Here is a 20,245-nt window from a genome sequence, read left to right as displayed (position 1 = left end):
TTATTACAATTTAACTGAACGTGCTTGCAGTCAATACAGAAGTGAAGACTTGTCTAAGTTTCAATAAAGTACTAGTGATCTTGGACCACCTCAGAGTTCAAACACACCTGAAACAATAACTTTTCGGTAAATACTAGAGAGAAGTGCTAACAAAATGCTTACTCTGTTAAACAGGGTTTATGCCAAACATTTAAAAAGTTGATCATCTAAGATGAAAACCACCTCTGTCTGGTGGATACACTAAGCTCAGAATCAAGTGCCGAAGTACATCATGTGCTACAGTGCAATATAGAAGTCTACCTGTAAGTCAAAAGTGTCATTAAGGACACAGATGAGATGTTATATTGAATGAACACAGCATTTAGCAGAATTCACAACCTCTACTTGCTATATTATATGGAAAACCTTAACTATATACATGCATTTGGGTTTAATTAAGGGAAATAGGAGTTTATTATCCTTGGCCACCACACCTGTGTGCTCACTTTCCAAAAGGAGGCAACCTGTGCACAGCTTACAAGGAACATCTCACCTTTCCCATGCGAGAACTCTTCTGCAGTGCTACTCAAACATGCAGTGACCAAATCATTTGGAGGGACTGATGTAAAACGCAAGTTACCAAGCCCAAATACCAGGTCTACTTTTTTCTTGCTTCTGCCTGCAAGTCCTCTCAGTTACTCATCGGTATTGAGCATTTCAAACCAATTTTCAAGGTTCAAGTTATAGAAATTAACTTTACAAAGTATTTTGACCCAAAGGTTTAAGTTGCCTAGGAAATTTAACTTTGAAGCGATGTGAAGACTTGAGAATGGACTAGTAGAAAAAAAAGAGATGCTTATAAATACTAAGGTAGTAGGAAAAATACTTGCGTTCCAAGAAAATTTAAGTGAGTGCTACTTAAATACTATTATTTTAAAACACTATCTACCCACAAGTGATTAAAGTAAGATGAGATTACTACAACCACATCACAACTGCTAGATAAAGGCCTCTTCTGGAGAAGGTTCCAGAAAAGCTTCCATACCCCTTTAGCTACACTAGGTGAGTCATTTACCCTGAAATCTTCCTCTGGAATACATACCCTATTCAAGAATTTGAAACCAAAAAGTGTAACAGCTGTGGTTATTTAGCCAGCAAGTCAGAGCATAGATAAGTACAGGTAAAAATTAAGGACCACTATAACTAAATCAGATATTGCTATTGTTTTTAAAATCAGCAATAGCAAGCTTTTTTGTAAGCTTTTGGACAGTAATATGGAACTGCCTGACATACAAAGTAAGAACAGAATTTCTTGGCTAAGCCAAGGTGGCATATGAAACACTAAATTAAGTTTACCAGGACTAAATGAAGACTTTGTAGACCAACGATATAAGCAGTTAAACTGGGTTTATGCATTCAGGCTTTTCAGGTTTTAAAGGCTAGACTAAAATAAGCAAACAGCTTAAAAAAAACCCCTTTGAATATAGTCGAGGTATGAAAAGTTTGAGTTTAAACAGGAAGAATTCAGGAAGCTTAGCAGTAAGTTTAGAGAACTGAAAGCAGTGTTCTGATAACTGTACATTCTGTTTTCCCCATTTACTTCTCTTTAGATTTTCTTTCTGTTCTATGAATGGTCTGAATCAAGTAGATTCAGAGAAATAATGTTGTTCCTTAAGATCTTAAAGTGGTTTTATTATGCCTACCAAATACAGCACTTGAGTCAGGGACTTTGTTCTCCAAGCTGTCCTCAGTAAGAATACCTCCTATTGTTTTTTCCTGGGCTATAAGCTAGCTCAGGAAATAATTTCTCCACTTTGGCAGGTTTTCTCCCTTACAATCTTTTTTTTTTTTTTTTTTTGGGGGGGGGGGGGGGGGGGGGGGGGGGGCGGGGCGTGTTAGAGGATGACCCACGGAAGTGAGCCCAGATAGCAAACCCATTCAAGTTACAGCTCCAACAGGTTCACATTATTTTCCTAGAAACTGAAGTCACAGAATATGCTCAAATACTTCGGCTGAACTTCCCAAAAGAATAATGTTCTCACATTGTCAGACATGAGACAACCTAGACTTATTTCCAAATTCTATATGCAGAAACATAATGCATGGCCTTCCACATGAATGAGGGAGTTCCATAGTTTCAATTATTTTGTTAACCTTAAAACTTGGCACACAGTCATCTTGAAAAGGTTAAGAACTTTATTGCAGCTGGTCATTAAAGATATTCAGAGTTACAATGCTATTATTGTACATTAAATTCTGAACGTAAGCTTCCATCTGCAAACTCAAACACAGTATTAGAACACTGCTTATAAAACAACTCAAATTATGTAGGCCTTATTAGGTATAGATTTAGAGATGAATATCAAGGTAAGTATTAACTTGTGCATTTCCACATATATAAGTGTACTAAATTTTTACCTCTCCACAGCAAACTCCCACTAGGTATTAGCCATATAGGAAACATTTAAAAACAATTGAGACCAAGAGTCTGAACTGTGCATTACTTCATTACCTTCTGCCAACTAGGACCAGTAGACAGTTACCCATAGCTCTTCTGGAATATATCTGTCTTCTGAAGTGATGCATAACACTCTTGGAAGTAGATAAGTAGTTAAGAAAGCCCTCCTTTTCCCATTTTAACCCCAAGGGCTGCCCCGTTAAATAAGAGATTGAAAAGGCCAATATTAAAGACCTTCATTCTACATTATTTCTACCTTATGTTGTATTTCCACAGTGCCATTAAGACTACTGAACCCTAAATTATTTGCAGTTAACATCAACCTATGTTTACACAACTTCAGAGCATCAGTTGCCTTAGGCCTTTCACAGAAGGGATCCTTGTGTTTTTATCTAGATTCTCCTGGTACTTCAGCTGATTACAGACCAATCTACATCTCATTTCTAGTCTATTAACCAGCACTTGGCCAACAACTAAGAGAATACCAACACTCAGACTAGTAGTTGAGTTTGCAACTTACACAGTCCAGCTGAGCCTTATCAAGTGGTAACAACCTCACTTAAGTTAAAAGCATGTCTCCAGTTGGGTATCATTTGGTATCTGGCTAAAGGAAAGAATACTGCCTTGCCTTTCCCCTGCATAAAGCCTAAGGGTAGGCTAGAAAAACACTGCAGTAGGAATTATACACTCACTCTTGCCTTTTACTTACCACCTATAGCAAAGGACAAATCTGTCATCCACAATCTTATTGGGACACTGCTGTTTACAAGCTTTAAAACAACTACAGTATCTTCAAAGATCCCAGACACACTTAGCCATGAAAATTTACAAAATAGTTTTGTTTTGTGTCACAGCATAAATGAGAAGGAATCCAAGCCCCTGAAAACATGAGTTCAACTTCAGAGTAAAGGACAGTGCTTAACCAAAACCTCTTGTTCTCATAGAAGCACTGGTGCTTTATCAACTGATGCTGAAAAGCTTTTCGTACTAGAACAAGTGAAAACAAAAAGCCTGGGTTTCAGCCAAACACACAGAAGTTTAGTAAGGTTATTAAAAGAACCAAGCAACTCTTGATCTACATTAAGAGAAGTCTAACTTTCAATTCAAGACAATCTTGTTTCTTGCTCCCTAGTCCTTTTGAAAGCAGGACCTGAATGGAACCATACTTCAAGCTATGTTACCTCCTCCAATACAATCAGTTTGAACTGCTCTATTTCCAGGCCACTTCCTCAGATACCTCAGCTACAAAACACAGACCCCATACCCACCTGTACTCACTCATTTGTTACAGAACAGGTTTCAGAGCTGCTGCCTTGCACTTATATCACTTCGATCACCAATAAGTGTCTGCCTGGGTCTTTACATTCTGTTGGGCAATCTAGCATACATACAAGTAACTGACAGAAAACAGTGAGCCATGTTTTTATACAAGACTGCAGATATTACAAAAACAAGGACTTGAAATAATGCCTACTAATACAACTTACACTGCTGCCTGAAATGAGTTCTTTTAGCATCCTAATAGAAAGACTCTACATGGGCAAGTAAGGAAGCAGCTAAAGCAGAAGGCAGTAAGAACTGGATTACTTAAAGCTTTTTTTTTTACATTTGAACATGTGTGATTAAAAGACATGGCTAAGCAAAAACCAAGACAAAAACATCAATATAGACATTTCTCAACAGTAAAAATGGAAGCATGCTACTTCTACGTCATAGTGGAAAGTTGACTTGTACTTCGGTTTAGTAAGCCAGGCCAAATAAATTTGGAAATATTCAATTGATTAGTTTATTTTTCCACTGCTACTGCACATAATCAAGTCACAAGCTGATAAGTTTTTTCTGACATTATTCATGTTCTGCTTACATAGTTTTCCCTGGTACCTCCCTTCAACTTCCTAAACATTTCTCTGACCCCTACATCATCCTTGTTTGAGTTATTCAGAGAGCTCTTTGCCTCCTATCCCTGCTCCCAGACCTCAGTCAAGCTGAATTGTTTAATCTATGGATAATTCTGAAGTGATATTAAGACAATAATGGAATTTAAGACTTAATTTATTCTGAGCAGGAATGAGCACATGATCCACAAACTTAAGTGGTACTTCTTTAAAAAGCCTCAAAATTAACTTCCAAAAATTGTTAATATTTGCCCTCCAAAAAGCTAAAAGAATACTCACCTGCTCAACTGAGTCCTACAGCGATACATACCAACAAAAAAAGAAACTGTGATTCTGCTTAGGACAACTATTTCATGACTGAACCAACACTGAAGCAACACAAAAATTTAAAGGAGCAGTCATCCTCTCAGGGCTGGTATCTATTAACAGAGTAAAGAAAACTGGTGGCACATTATAGAACAATTATACTGACCAAGAAGCAAAGCTGGATTCCCCATGGGAAACACCTACTATTTGTATTGGGTTTACATGGCAAGGTTTTGGTAGCAGGGGGGCTCTAGGGGTGTCCTCTCTGAGGAGAGGCCAGAGACTAGCCTGTGCTGGACACAACCACTTCCAGTTGTCTCCAAATGACCCACTGCTGGCCAAACCTAAGCCCAACAGCCAAGCTGCTGGCCCCTCTGGGAAAACACATCTATGAAAAGGGAAAATACCAGACAGCAAAGAGGAGTGAGAGAAAAAAGTGATAAACAACCCTGTAGATACCAAGTTCAGAGGAGATGGTGCTGCTCCAGGCAATGGAGCAGACATCCCGCCCCAGGCTGTTAACAGCACCATGGTGGAGCAGATAATCACACTCAGCCCATGAAGGATTCCACACCAGAACAAGTGGATGTTTTCTGAAAGAAGCTGCAGTCTATAGAGATCCCACATGCTGAAGCAGGTTCTTCTAACAAGAACTACAGCCCGTGGAGTAGACCCATGGTGGAACAAGGATAAAGTGTGAGGAAGAAGCAGCAGCAGGCAAGAGGTCTTATGGACTGATGGCAACTCCCTACTCCCCATCCCCACTGTGCCACTCCAGAGTCAGGACTAAAGGAGTGAAGTCAAGCCTAGGAAAGAGTGGGTGGGAGGCAGGAGGTGTTTTAAATGGTCTTTTTTTACCATTCAAAAATCAATTTTAATTGGCAATTTTCTTCAACTCTGTTTTGCCCATGACAGTAACTGGTAAATGATTGCCCTGTTTATCTCAACCCACACATTTTTCCATCTTATTTTCTCCCCCATCCCGTTGATGGGGAATGAGAGAGCAACTGGGTGGGCATTTAGCAGTCAGCCAAGTCAACCCACAGCACTACGGCCTGTCATGACCTACTTTCCAGGAAGTTCCAGGTAAGCTGGTAAACATGGGTTAAAAATGATTGTTAGATGAAGCAATTAACACTAAGTTATCACTATGTAAACTTAGGACTTTAAATATTCACATCTCTTGCTTGTCATGCTGCCAACCTCCCTGATGTAGAAGATGCAGCTGTGAACACAGGAAGAAAGTCTGTCAGTTTAGCTACACCACCTCTGAGGCAACTAAACTGACTCCTGACAGCACCTACTGTCTGCACTAACACTCTGCTAGCATGGCTGTTATTCAAGCAATTGCTTACAGTTTCCCTTCTTTCAGCTCTCTCCAGAGGAGGAGTGTGGGGCGGGGGAAGGGAATCGAAAGCCCATTGAAAAGAAGAAAAAAAAATTAGAGTAATACCCTCCATCCTCAAGACAGCATTAACTGTACCTATGCTTCTCTGAAGGACTTCAGCAGCAGGTGGAGACTGACATCTATACAGAGTCCTCATTATCCTTAATATTAGATAGGAGAAAACCTGAACTCTAGCAAGGGAGAGATAAAGTGTACTACTACTTATCAAGACAATACCGGTCTGAATCTTCAAAACAGTGCACTTAATTTTCATATATTGCTCACCTTAGGCATCTCTTCAGTTGGTTCACAACTGTTTTGAAGTACCCCATGAAAAACTGATGCAGTACTCCCAACTTACCATTGTTGAATAGACTTCCATGTTTCTCAACCTACAGTCTTGTTCATATACTGAGCAAACATAACTGTGCTCTGGAGGTTTTTTTCCCTAAGCAGTTTTTATACTTATCTCTAGAGTATACCACATGTCTCTTGCTGCAGAAAGTATCAGATGAAAGTGTGTGGAAACCATAATAAAGGAAGAAGCAGTAGATTGCTACCTATAGGAAAGGTTACATTTTGTAGAAAGAAATTAGACTACTTTGACATTACTTGACAATCACATGATGACCATTACCCATTTCCTTGGGATCTTCCAGATGTGTTGCTTTTGACTAAATTGAAAAATTAACAGCTTCATCTTTTAGTTCACTTTCACCTTCATTCAAAAATTAACAGCTTCAGCTTTGAGTAAAACAATTGTTCTCAAAATTTACTTTATTCCATATCAAAGAAAACATACTCTTCAGAGAAAAAAAAAGTTTTGGCTTTGTTTAACCAGTCACGCTAATAGATATTTAGCAGTAACAAAATGATTAAAGCAAGACTATAGGAGGGCACTATGCAAAGACAATATCATTATAGAAGTGTGAACGTAGACACTGCAAAAGACCTCCAAGACTAAGAGCTATTCCTGAACACGTTCTGCTCTGTCAGACCCTGTAAGTCTGCAACTCCCATAAACCTGACCATCCCAAACACAAAGCAGAAGTAGCATTCTCCATATCTAGTACTTGCCTCACAACAAATGGAATTTCTCTTGAAGTCTGAGAAACAGCCACATGCTTGAACAATAATATACAAGTTGCACTAAAGACAGAAGCATTGTAAAGCACTAAGCAAAGCTCCAAGTTATCTCCTGCACTTCTCTGTGGATCAGAAGTAGTATATATGGAAATTAAAAGATTTCCTTCATGAAGTCAACCATTCAATTAGTGGCTAAGATACATGTGAAAGACAACTCAAATGCTATTAAAGTAACAGTAAAACAGACCTGCAAGAGTATGTTATTAAGTGATCGACATCTTCCACAGGACAGCTCAAAAGTTAAAGTAAATGAGTTTTGTAACATGCTTCATATCATGATCCTGTTCCAAGAAAAAATCTGTCAGGAAAAATTACCAATCTGCAACTCCCCTTTAGTCTGCAATTTTTAAGTCAACAATTCACAGTGACTGTCACAGTTACTGAGAGAATAAAAAGCATTCAAACCACAAGAACAAAGAGACACTGGAATACCATCCTGACCATAAGTGATAATCTGTGACTAACTAATAATATTGTACACTATCCTATGAGAACACAATGAACTGAAAAATTCTACAGACAATAGGTATAGCAAATACATTTCTCAAAATCAAAGTTAACGTGAAAAGTTAAATAAACTACACAAGCTATTCTGAATCAAAGGAAGCATCCAAACTGCTGAAGTGAATAGTTAGGGATATTTATCTTTTAAATGAAAAAACTAAGTCTAGATTTCTAACATATCATAGCAAGGTAACTCCAGTAAGATTTTCACACTGAAAGCCTTTGTTCAACTGCAATTTCAGCCCATTTCTGTTGGTACTCAGCATTTACAGTAGCAATGATGTTAGAGGTAATTGCTTATAGTCCCCCCATAGCTTTTCAAAGTTCAAGCCTACAGTTTAAAGTAATGCTAAAAATTTCTTCCTACACCTAGCTGGCAAAAAATAATTTATACGGCAATACTGTTCCATAAAAGTATCTATTAAAATCAAAATCCTAAGATCAAGAAGAGACCAAGATCAAAGTTTTGCCCCACTAACAGTCTCCTCTGCACTGGTAAAGTATCAAGATGTAAGTTCTATGCAGCTAGCTTGCTATATTGCTCGATTACTTGACAAGATGCTCATTCCAAATGCATATATTCTCAAAGTTATCTCTCACTTTTGCTAGCTACATGTGATTTACAGTAACCTAAACTACCTGACAGCTATAGAATTATTTCTTCTCTTTACCCCGTTTTCACCTGCCTGAGAAAATATTCACATTTTCTATGGCAGTGGCACTATAGCAGATCAGCTAGGACTTGCTCCTTCTCAATCTTAATTATATCTTAGGCAAAGTAAAAGGTTTTCCATGAGCTCAGAGCTTGCTATAGGGCTGTTATTGTGCAGCATAGTAGTAATTAAGAAAATAAGCAGCTGATATGCAGGATGGTAATTGATAAGCTTGACCTATGATTTATATGGGAAGAAGATAGATAGAAATTATTTCAAGTCTCAAAAAGTGATGAAAAGTCTTACCTTTAGAGGTCGGATAGCTTCACAGAACTTCGTCCACCAGCTCTTCTCAATAGACTCCAGATGCCTCTCTCTTCTTCGCAGTGTCCTTAGTCTCTCTTCTAGTTGTTGTACAGTCCGTCTATCCCTTGACGACAGAGGCCGACCATCTCTACACTGGGTACCAAAAAACATTGCAAAAGATCAAAGGACATTAGAGTAGATGTAGCTCATTAAAGTAGATGTCTATTTTCTCGATTCAAAGACTTTGTAATATTAAACTCGCACTGTTTCTATGCATAGCAACAGGGTGAAGTGCAAAAGTCACAAGCTATAACAAGGGGGGGGAATTCCTATCAGGTGGTAGAAAACACTCTTGACAACAACGATGTTAAACTTCAACAGGGTGGGCAGTCTCCATGGCTAGAAACGCTTAAAATGCCCAGATGTGATCTGAATAACCTGATCTAATCTGAAAGAGGTTCTTGCTTTGTGTAGAGGGTTGAATCCGACTTTCAGAGGTCCCTTCCAGTTAAATTCCATGACTAAACCAATATACAAAGCTCAGCACCTGTATTTTCTTGCCAGCATTCCACTACAGATACTCAGCTATGTTCTTGTACTTGCAAGAGCAAGATGACTTGATGTTCCAAAAATTAACCTCACAGAAATGCAAACAAGAGGCACTATCACCCCAAGAATTAGTTGAGTGTACCAGATAACTGTTTGATGATTATGTTTAAGAATGTACTTTAATTCTGAGCCTCTAAAAAGTGAGCAGGCACCATTGCACTCTGTTGTAAATCTAGTAGCACGTCCTTAAACCTCAGTTCTATGCTAATAAGCAAAAGCAACAAAATAGGCATTAGGTAGCTGAAGCAAAATTTTTTTCTAACATTGTTGCTACTGTATAAGAAACTGATCCTTAGATAAAAAAATCTTATCGTTTAATACATCTCCTACTATATGTTTTTAAATTTTGAAATTCCCTATTCATTTTTTTCCCTCTTAAAATAGAGCCTTCCTGCAAATAGTGAAACACTTCACACCTAGTGAAGTTACAGTGAATCTATTTTAGAGAAATTTCTCAAAAAGGTTACAAGACTAAGACCACATTCTAGGAACATGTAACACGTGAATTAGAGATCAGAATGTACTTTTAACAGGAACACATATTCTCCATACCCTGTACAGCACCTCAGTGACTTGAAAAACACTTTTTGAAAACAGTCTAAGCTCTTAAGCTGCAAGGGCAAGCTTCAATTGTTTAAGACTAATGAAATACAGCTACCAGGTGTACTAATAGCAGAAGACCATGCTACATACTGAATCTTTTCATTATATTAAGTAACATACTTTCATACTTTTAGTTTTCACTGTACATTAGTCTCAGTAACACTCACTTTCTTCACAACTTCAAGCAAATGCAACTGAAGAACTAGTATTTCAATTACACACTGAAGCAGAACCTTGCCCATAATCCATAACTCAAGGAAAATTAGTTTATACAAATGGTCACATTAAAATACAGACATAACTTAGACTTTATACTTTTTGATCCTACTTGTTTGCTAGATTGAACAAGACCAGTTGCTTGCAAGCTCGTAATCCAACAATCTTCTTTAGTAAGTACTGCTTCATTTTTCAGGGTTTCTCATTTTTCTCACATTGATTTCAGTAATACAGATGCCTTTGTTGTAGTAGCACTCTGTACAAAACCAAAACTTTACACTTCAAGCTGGGGGAGACTACTTTTTAGGTTTCATTATGCAATAAGATTTCTAGAACACTGAAGGTGCCCACACTGTGTAGAGGTAGCCAAGTATCAAATGAAGACTGTTGGAATTGTTTCAACACTGCTGAGGTCTACTGTCACAAAGCACACAACAGCACAGATGGACTGCCAGGATGGAAGTGATGCATCTGAATGTCCCCTTCCCCCCACTCAGGCTGTGAAAACACTGGTCAAACCATTATCTGAAATGCGTTGGGATTATCCCTGACATCTTGTATATAAAGGATAAATCTTATCCTCTTTTGGCTTGTGCTCTTAGGTTGTTAAAAGTCTCCTGCTTACATGAGGCACAGCATTTCAGTGAGCTGCAAAGCCATAATGGCTTTACAAATAGTGTTAACATCCTAGGGATGTTTAGGATTCAGAACAGATTTCCATATGTAAACTTTTCATGAAGAAATGATTTATAACAGTAAGGTACATTAACTGAGAAGCAAGAATATCTGGGGCTCTTATTTATTCATAAAGATGATTAATTGTTTGATGAATCTAACTCATGACAGCTCCATGTGGCAAGTATCCAGTGTTGATAACTACATTAAGTATCAACAAATTGGATGCCATCTCTGGTAGCAGACTAAGTGAAGTTAATATTTCTAATTTCTAGAAAGTATCTCTTCCATATACCCAAGCAGGCCTTGGAGAAGTTTTGAGCATAGCTTGTCAGAACCACTATTAGCTAGACAGAAGTAATTACTGCTGCAGGACTGAAAGAAAACCTGATTGCTATTACAAGTGACCATACTTGTTTCCAAATAACTCAAATAACTGCAAGCTAGTGACTTCTGACTTCCTATTCCTTCTTGAACAAAAACTCTCAACAGCATGACCACAAACTAGTAAGCAAGCAAAAAAAAAAAATTAAGAAAGTGAGAACAGTGAAGACCATACCTTTGATTTAATCCTTAATAAATGTTGCTCCACTTCTTCAATATCTTCAGTGTTCTCTAAACGTTCATAAGCCGCACTGGTAGTTCCCTTAATTAAGTTTAGAGGCAAGGCTGACATACCATAAGCCTAAAATGAAAAAGAAGCATACATACTCAAATTTTCTGCCATACATTTTCATCTGATAAGGCTGCTGTTATGTTGTAGCTATAAGGTATCACTGCTGACTTTTTTCTTCCTCAACCTCCTTCTACAGACTCTTATGGCAATCAATTGTTTTCTTTTGGGTTTTTTGAGTAAAACATAAGAAACATGCTATGCAGATTTCAGAGTCCTGCATTGTTCCAAAAGTCCTTAAGTGTCTCAATCACTGAGACAACAGCATATGTTAAGACTTCATATAAGCATAGCCCACTGAAGATTTATCAAGCTAGTCCTTGGGTTTTTCATCAAATCATTTAGCTTCCCAAAACCTTAAATTTCCCACTTGAGATTATAATCAAAACAATGTGTAAAGGAATTTCTAGACATTGAACTTAAATAGTTTTAGAGGCAAAGTACAAACAATTTCTTTGTAGTCAGTAGTCTTCAACTTACTTTTAAAATGAAATTGCATAGAAAGCACCGATTTACTAAAAAAAAAGTGGTAAAAAAGACAACAGAAGCTACGTGAACACCTAAACTCAGTTACATTCCAAGACTGCTTAGATACCCATTCACATTTTGTTGGCATTTACTCCTAGTTATAAATCCCATATCATTCAAAGTGTTTGCCAGCTTCTACATCAACACTATGCCCAGATTTTCCAATGGAAAGTCTGTAAGCTTTTCATTAACATAAGAAGAAACAGATATTTGATGCAAGGTGAACAAGAAAATGCCACTGTTTCCTCCCTGCTACCCTATGAGTCCTAGAAATCCAGGCCAAAGTCAGAAATTTCTCCAAGCAGTTTAGAGACAGTGATAGGCTTTTTGTTTTACTGGGTGTGGGAGGCTGTTGGTGATAGGCTGTTCTTGGTGCAGAGCTCAGCAGGAAGGTTTTTCTTTTCTTTCTCCTAATCACAATTAACACATGCAGTTTAGCTAGAGAGCTTGATACCGAACATTCACTAACTTCAGAAATGAGCACTTTCCTAGATTTTTCACAGGAATACCACTCCCTCCTTCAAGCACAGCTTTACATTTCATACTGAGAATAGATTTAACACAAACACTAGTATAAGTGTCACCATACATGCTGTCAGGTCACATGAGCTTTCTGTACACAAGACTTGATTTGACCTGCTTAAGAAATTGCTTAGACATACTAATATCTCATGCATTGTACTCTAAGCATGACACTGTTCATTTCATTGGTGTATTTTTCAACATGCCATATACCCTGCCATTAACACCCACTTCTAAGCCACTTTAACAAAGGGGTCATATTAACTATTGTTGTAGCTCAAAACTACATTAACTATTTAAAATAACCATTTCAATATAAGTATCTGACACTGAGCCCAAAAACTTCAGTTTCACTCTGCAAGTGACAGTATTCCATGATTTCAAGAAACATTCCTCCAAGTACCAGGCTCTAAAAGCATGAAACAGAAGTTTAGCACTCTGACAGCCTTGTCCACTTACTGTGGAATTAGGTTTCTTATGTTCAGAGTGACAATTACCAGTAAATTGTTAGAACAGTGTCAGTTAAGTTCAACAAGCAGACAGCACACATGTCTTAACAGGCTTCAAATCCAAGGAAACAGTGGTACCTGTTAAATCACTTTAAAGCATTTAAGCAAGGGTAGGAGAAAAGTATTTTCCCTCAAATATTTCTTGAAGTATGTATTATCAGAGAACACATTCAGCTAGGTATTTGACAATTTGCACTACATGACTTTTTTTGGGTAGCTATAAAGTATTAGAGTTAGTATTACCATAAACTCCTGGAGAATAAGGTAGGCTACTATCTATCTGCTCAGCATTTCAGGACTTCAGAGCTGACAGCCTCATTTGTCACCCAAAAATACTGCTAAAAGGTATTTGAAACAGTCTGTAAACAGTGCTGTAAATAAAGTTAAACTCCATTTTTTTAGCTACAAAAGGTAACTGACAATTCCAGTCCCTACGTTAGAGTTTTTTGGTATAAAAGCTATACAAAGGAGACATCTCATCATAGGCTAGTGATAGCAACAAAATTTCATACTTTCCAAGACATTCTAGAAGTTCTGGTTTGAACACAGGTATACAACCACAGAAAGGCCTACCTACAAGATTAAGTACTTTAGGTAAGGAAAAGAATTTAGCTTAGGCTGGACTTTACAACTCTGTCTGTAAACTGACTCAGTTCTCCCTTTAGAATATCTCATTTGAGAGCATTAAGCTACTTTGCTATTTACAGGGGCTAAAAAGTAGTCTCCCCCAATCCTCCTCTTCTCTAGACTTAAGAAAGAAGTCCTTCAACCTTTATGGGTTGCATTCTCCAACCCTCTAATCACTTTCACAAGCCTCCACTGGAATCTCTACAGTTTTCCAATTTCTTAAGCTGGGGGACCAAAACCAGACATGGTATTCCCAGGTGTGGCTTTGGAAGTGCCATATATAGTGGAATAATCATATCCCTTGAACTATTGGCTATGCTCCTGCTGATGCAAGCCCAGGACAGTGTTTGCCTTTCTGGTGCAGGACATATTGCTGGCTTGTGCACAACATGCTGTCCACTAGGACTAACAGGTCCTTTTTAGCAGAACCATCCCCCAGGCAGTCAGACACCAGCATGAACTGTTGCTTGAATCACAGAATCGTCTAGGTTGGAAAAGACCTTGAAGATCATCCAGTCCAACCATTAACCTAACACTGACAGTTCCCAACTACACCATATCCCTCAGCGCTTTGTTGACCCGACTCTTAAATACCTCCAGGGATGGGGACTCCACCACCTCCCTGGGCAGCCCATTCCAACGCCTAACAACCCATTCTGTAAAGAAATGCTTCCTAATATCCAGTCTAAACCTTCCCTGGAGCAACTTGAGGCCATTACCTCTTGTCCTATCACTCATTACTTGAAGAGACCCATCCCCAGCTCTCTGCAACCTCCTTTCAGGTAGTTGTAGAGGGCGATGAGGTCTCCCCTCAGCCTCCTCTTCTCCAGACTAAACAACCCCAGTTCCCTCAGCCGTTCCTCGTACGACATGTGCTCCAGACCCTTCACCAGCTTCGCTGCCCTTCTTTGGACATGCTGGAGTAATTCAGTGTCCTTTTTGGCGTGAGGGGCCCAAAACTGAACACAGTAATCGAGGTGCGGCCTCACCAGTGCCGAGTACAGGGGTAAGAATTGGAATTAATCCATTCCAAGAGAAGGCCTTAACATCTGCTAAACCTGATGCCATTCTTGTTAGCCCAATATTTCCACCTGTCAATGTGTCTGTAGTGGCTCTTCATTCTACTGTATTTACTTCCCCCAGTTTGATATCATTCTCAAACTATATGACTATATACTGAATCCCATCATCCAGATCATTTACGAAGACTGAATAGTGCTGGACCCATATTGACCCTGAAGAGCTCACTCAGGTCTGGCTGCTAGTAGCATAACTCCAGAATTTAGGTGAAAGTATAAACACCATCCAATTTCATAACTAGAATGAATGCTGCAATCTAACCAAGGTCCCTCTGTGGTACACAAACATTTCCAGCCAGAGCCAAAGACATTCAATATTTAGAAACACACGTAATAATGAGAGATTGCTATGACAACAGGCCTACACAATTTTACAAACCTAAGCTTATAGGCAATTAGATTTCACCATTAAGCAGAGGCTTCCACCTGTTCCTCAAACAGCTACCATCAACTAACAGATATCAAGTATTTACTCAACAGAAATAGTTAAGGAATAAGATTCAGAGTTCTAAATCTTCAAAATTTAAGTTTCTACAAAGCAAACTGCAACTCTTAGTGATGCACTGTTTTGCTGGTTTTGCAGATGTGAATTACACACGTGAATGTCAAGCTTGCTCTAGTGATAGAGGCAGTCTAAGTCCTTTCTTGAATACAAAAAGATGCTAATAGTGAGATGATTATGCAACAGCCTCCCATCATCAGTGGGGGGAAAAGCCACAGTGGTCCTTCAAGGTAAGAGTGTATAGAATGAAGGACAGAAAGATGAGTAATCTCATGTGATGTCACAGGTCTGAACAGAAGCTGCACTAGCTCAGTTTCAGGGCTGCATTTCCCTTCAGGCTGATACAGAAGTTTAAGGCTGCCCTGAACAAAGTTTTAATTTGAGGGAGTAGCAGGAGTTTTTTCGGTAGCAGGAGAGGTGGCTACAGCAGTGGCCACCCGTGAGCACATAGCATTTGCCACATCTAGTGGTTGGAAATATATGCTATCCTGAGACTGGGTTAGTGCAAGTGTTAAGTTATTCATGGGCTATTATTTTGAGTATCTGCAACTCAAGAGGCAAGCAATGTATTGAAGACAGTACAGGAAAACCAAGTACACTAGTACACTAAAGCCAAGAGAGGGTTCAGTCATGAAACAAATTGGTTCAAAGTTTAGAATATGAATAAAAACAGATCAGAAGAGCCTTTTAAGTAGTTAAGACAAGTTAATTTATAGACATTAATTCTGATGAAAAGTAATTAAGTCTTGACATATTTATACCACTGAAACAACAGTTTCCAGGAGTTATTTTTAGCTAACCTTTGCCTACAAGTGTTAAGTCAGATAAGAGGCACTGCACTGAAGAGCAAAAACAGTCATCCAAATGTAACAGGCAATTAAAGCATACATGGCTGTTTTTTCCACATAGGTTCTTCAAAATGAACTGAATCTAGTACTAAACACTAACTGTTCAGGCTAGTATCATTGATAATACATGCTGCAAGGTTAGGTCTTTAAAGTCTCAAGCTGCTATCTCTACTGTTATTGAATATCTCAGCCTCCCTGAAACCTCATTTTACAGCAGGAAAAAATAAAACTAAGTTTACAGTTAAAACAACTTACTTTAGAAAAGATTCTCTTCTCCTGAATCCCCACACATGATCCATATAAGAGATCACCCCCTATCAGTTAGCTTAAGGGTTGGAAAGCCAAACCCTAAGAGCTTACTACCTAGTAAGTACAAGTTAGAGGCATCATCTGTGAGAGGCTGTCTCATTCTGATTTGAGACTCTGCCTACAGGCAGTACAGGTCATATCTCTGGATGGACGAAGTTCATATTTATACTTCATAGATTTTTTTTTTTGACTAGGTGGCCTTCTACTCTAAAGAGGAAGAGAAAAATCCCACCAGAACTCAAGCAAAGCAACAGAAAACCCAGCTTACCTATCCTATAAAAAGAACAGTCTAAACAGAGCTCTTAAGACTTCTTCCTTATTTGTTAATCACAAAAGTGGTAGCTAAGCCTGAGACAGCCATCAGTAGAGCAGGAGCCTGTAACTCATGAAAGCAACAATTAGTTCAATACTGTTTATGCAGTAACAACAGGCATTGAAGAACAGTGAGAAGCATACTCTAGCTGTTCTCTCAGCATGCCACCGAACCCAAATATACTCTGTGCTCCAGACAGAGCACTAAAATACCTCAGAGATTACATTATATTAATCTTCACTTCTCCTGTGTCCCTTTCCTTCCCATCCTGTCTGTAGCAGATCCACTTATTCTCCTGTCATTCCACAGTTAAGATTTAGAAGGAAGAGTCTGTTGTTTTAATCCTTTGGTCTCTTGCAGATTCTGCATTTTACATTTTGACAAATTCAGATAGCACATGGCTAGATAAGGGAATAGTCTTTTTTAGTAGTTGTCTGGTATGTTAATAGTCACTCATAAGCAGAAAATAGAAAACAACTGAAGGTGAGAAGTTGTAAAAAACAAAAATAAATTAAAAAAATCACATTTTACAGAAGTTGCAGCAAGCAACTATGTCAGAGAAACTCCTGAGCATTAAAAAGATCCAGAAAGGTTTTCCATTGGGAACCATAACCAGTAGTTTAACATTAAATTGCATAAGCTACCAAAGACTTCCATTGAAAAGGGTGAATTAAGATGGGAACACCTAATAATCAACCACATCAGCCATAAGCACATAGATCAGTCATGAGGAACACAGAACTACACTAAAAGTAATACAGTAAATGCCTTTAGAAAAGAGTTAAAGCTAACTTCGAACAGCTACTGCAAAAATCCTGAAGCCAGCAGGCATTATAGTTTAAACTGGAAGTCGAGTACGTTTCACTTTCTTTATCTGTTCAGATAATAAGATATGGTCTAATGATTAATGTGGCCCAGACAGGATAACCTCTCCTTATTAGAAATCAAACAGAACATGCAAGTTGTTTCTGAGCAGTTTGGTACACCACCAGCACTGTAACTGAAGTTAGTTTACCAAGTTTTTCTGGTTAAAAATATTTGTAAGAATTTAACTTTTGATTTCAAGAAGTTATCAGAAAGTACTTGTGTAGCATAGCAGAAAGACTCCCCATTCTATTTTTAGAGGTCAACATATCAAGCAGATGCAGCTTTTAAGTGCTATCACTGAGATGTTTTAAAAGGTGTGTATATAATCTTGTGCAAGAAGTGCAGAATCCTGACAAACATTTCTTGCATAGCACTGCCCTCTAGCGAAGTCACATGAAACAGACAAATAAGAGAACTCTATTATAATTACATCACTTTTATAAAGGCATAAGAAATGCCCACAGCTTTAAATATACAAACATTCAAATTCCTTTTTTCTCACAACAACTTGTTTCAAGGCTTCACCTGAAATTGTGACCATGAAAGACAAAGTGTTCAATTCTACCAACTAGAGTGTGATCAAAAATGCACCTATTCAGTTAACCTCCAGTTTAGGATACACAGTGCTTTAAAAAGAAATACAAGTCAAGTATGAGCTAGTTTGTTTCAATATGAGTGTCCCACAAAACCCCCCTTCATTTCAAGAACATTTTAGTATAGAAAAGATTTTCTGTCTCCATAGCCTAATTAGCTTTTTATTTGCATTATGTCAAGCAAGAAGGAAGTCATAATATCATTTATCCCTCAGCAATTTATACAGTTTAGTTGCCTATACTGAACACTATTTCATATGGATACCATGCATCCTTGTCAGCACTGCTTCTGATGGAACAGGTAAGCTAGTCCAATTAAGTAGTCTCAAGTGTGGTGCACTTCTGTATGTCATATCAATACAGGCAACACATCTGAACTTGTGTAAGAGGAACTAGGACTCCACCTTTCTTGAAAGTGTACCTTTCTTCTCTGTGCAAATAGACTGCATGGTTTTCTTCAAAAGTAATCTGACTCTACAAGTAATAGTAATCTACTTTCACACATTAAAGAAATCTGTTTCCATCTCTGGCTATCTATACATACTACAACTCTAAAGATAAAAATTGGAATTCAAGAATCTTATTTTCAGAACACCATTAAGCATGGGAAATGGTGACAGTGGTTCACACATCCTCCCTAAATTGTGAAGAGTAAAGAAGCCTTCTAAATGCATCTGAAGATGGCAGACCATCTCATGGACAGTTGGGTTAGTAGTTTGTTGGTTTTGTTTGGGTTTTTTTGAAAAAGCTCGTGTCATACAGCTTGGAAAAATCATTCAATATGTTAACTAGTAAAATCTCAGTTCTTTCATGGGAAGTTTTAGTATCCCATCTTCAGCTGCTATAAAAGAGCACAAATTTTTTAATAACATTGCTATAAAAGTCTCAAACCATGGAACAGACTAACTGAACTGAACCAGTATGTTCAGTATGGCATTTCTTGTGCCATCTGTTGTACACAACACGAAGTGTGCATTGAGTACTTGTTTATCTATTTTTCTAACATTCATCACTACAGTATCTTGCTACACATTCACCTTCATTTTTCATATTAATGATTTCTCTTCAAACAGATTCAAAGATTGTTGCACTTATTTGTCAATGTTGAAGTCGACAAAAAAATGCAGTCAAAGTTTCTAAGATGCAGAAAGCAAGTATGACAGCCTCTACGCTATGGTTGTTCTAGTATGCACAGTGAACTTGTGCTTGCTGGACGTATCTGTAAAAAGTTAACTCTGACTCAGCTGTAATACTGAACGTAACTATTTTGCCCAGTTTCCGTCTTCCGCATTGCTCCATCAGGCTTAGAAGAGCATTGACAACCAAATAGAAGATTAACCTTCTTTCAAGCTGCAACTCTAAAGTCACAAAACTATCATTGATCCAGCAGTTTAATATCTACAAATTCTCCAAGAGTGTAGTAGGAATCACGCTGTTAAGGAACACTCAAATTGGTTTGCTATTTCAGTTATTTACTGCTTCATGGAGAAGTGAACATAATCAAATATCTACATTTATTTTATTTTTAAGAATTCACACTGAAGTGATTAATTGGCAATGACAATAAACGCTACTAACTTCTGAATTTTTCAATACCTGTTTGATGTCTACTTAAAAGAAAATCAGTAGTAAAGGAATGATTTTAAGGTTAGACAGATAAGAGGTTTCAAGCTTTCTGGCTGTTAATAAGTCAACTGGAAAGTAAAGCATTCTGAAAAAAATTAGGTGTGAAAAGGTCATTATATTTGTCAGTAGACAAACTGAGCTTTGTAATATATCTTTTTCATGATGGAGGAAAAGGGATCACTTTACAGTTTCATAGGAAATCAAATAATGCTTATTAAATGTTTTGGAAAAACTACAGAGCCAATTATAATCATCCTTCAAGGACATGCTAAATGAGACGCACAAGATCACTCAATTAATCCGCCTATCATTGTGCAAGTAATACGTTATTTTGCCTTGAATTTAAATACCAATCTGGAGCTGACAACAACTATTACATTAATACCTAAGGCAAAGTAAAACCATTTCAATGCAAAACACATTAATGAAAGAATAGATGCAAACTACATCTGTGAAACTGTTTCAAACAAGGCACTGCAGCCCCTAATTTATCTTTTTCTTGTTATATTCGA

General features: G+C 37.9%; 1 protein-coding gene across 2 annotated transcripts in view; it reads right to left on the bottom strand.

The window, feature by feature from the left end:
* The window catches only part of LMBRD1 (LMBR1 domain containing 1), an 89,096-nt gene that overhangs the window by 27,295 nt on the left and 41,556 nt on the right, over positions 1-20,245 (bottom strand). For both annotated transcript variants that reach the window (XM_074819818.1, XM_074819820.1), the window contains exons 8-9: positions 11,297-11,422; positions 8,635-8,787 (exon numbers count right to left, since the gene is read on the bottom strand). In XM_074819818.1, coding sequence (XP_074675919.1) covers positions 8,635-8,787; positions 11,297-11,422 — 279 coding nt within the window. The remainder of the gene's footprint in view (positions 1-8,634; positions 8,788-11,296; positions 11,423-20,245) is intronic.

The sequence above is a fragment of the Strix aluco genome, chromosome 3 (genome assembly GCF_031877795.1).
Source record: "Strix aluco isolate bStrAlu1 chromosome 3, bStrAlu1.hap1, whole genome shotgun sequence".
Taxonomy (NCBI): domain Eukaryota; kingdom Metazoa; phylum Chordata; class Aves; order Strigiformes; family Strigidae; genus Strix; species Strix aluco.
The sequence above is the reverse complement of the archived record's forward strand: the minus strand, read 5'-3'. Positions and strand labels throughout refer to the sequence as shown.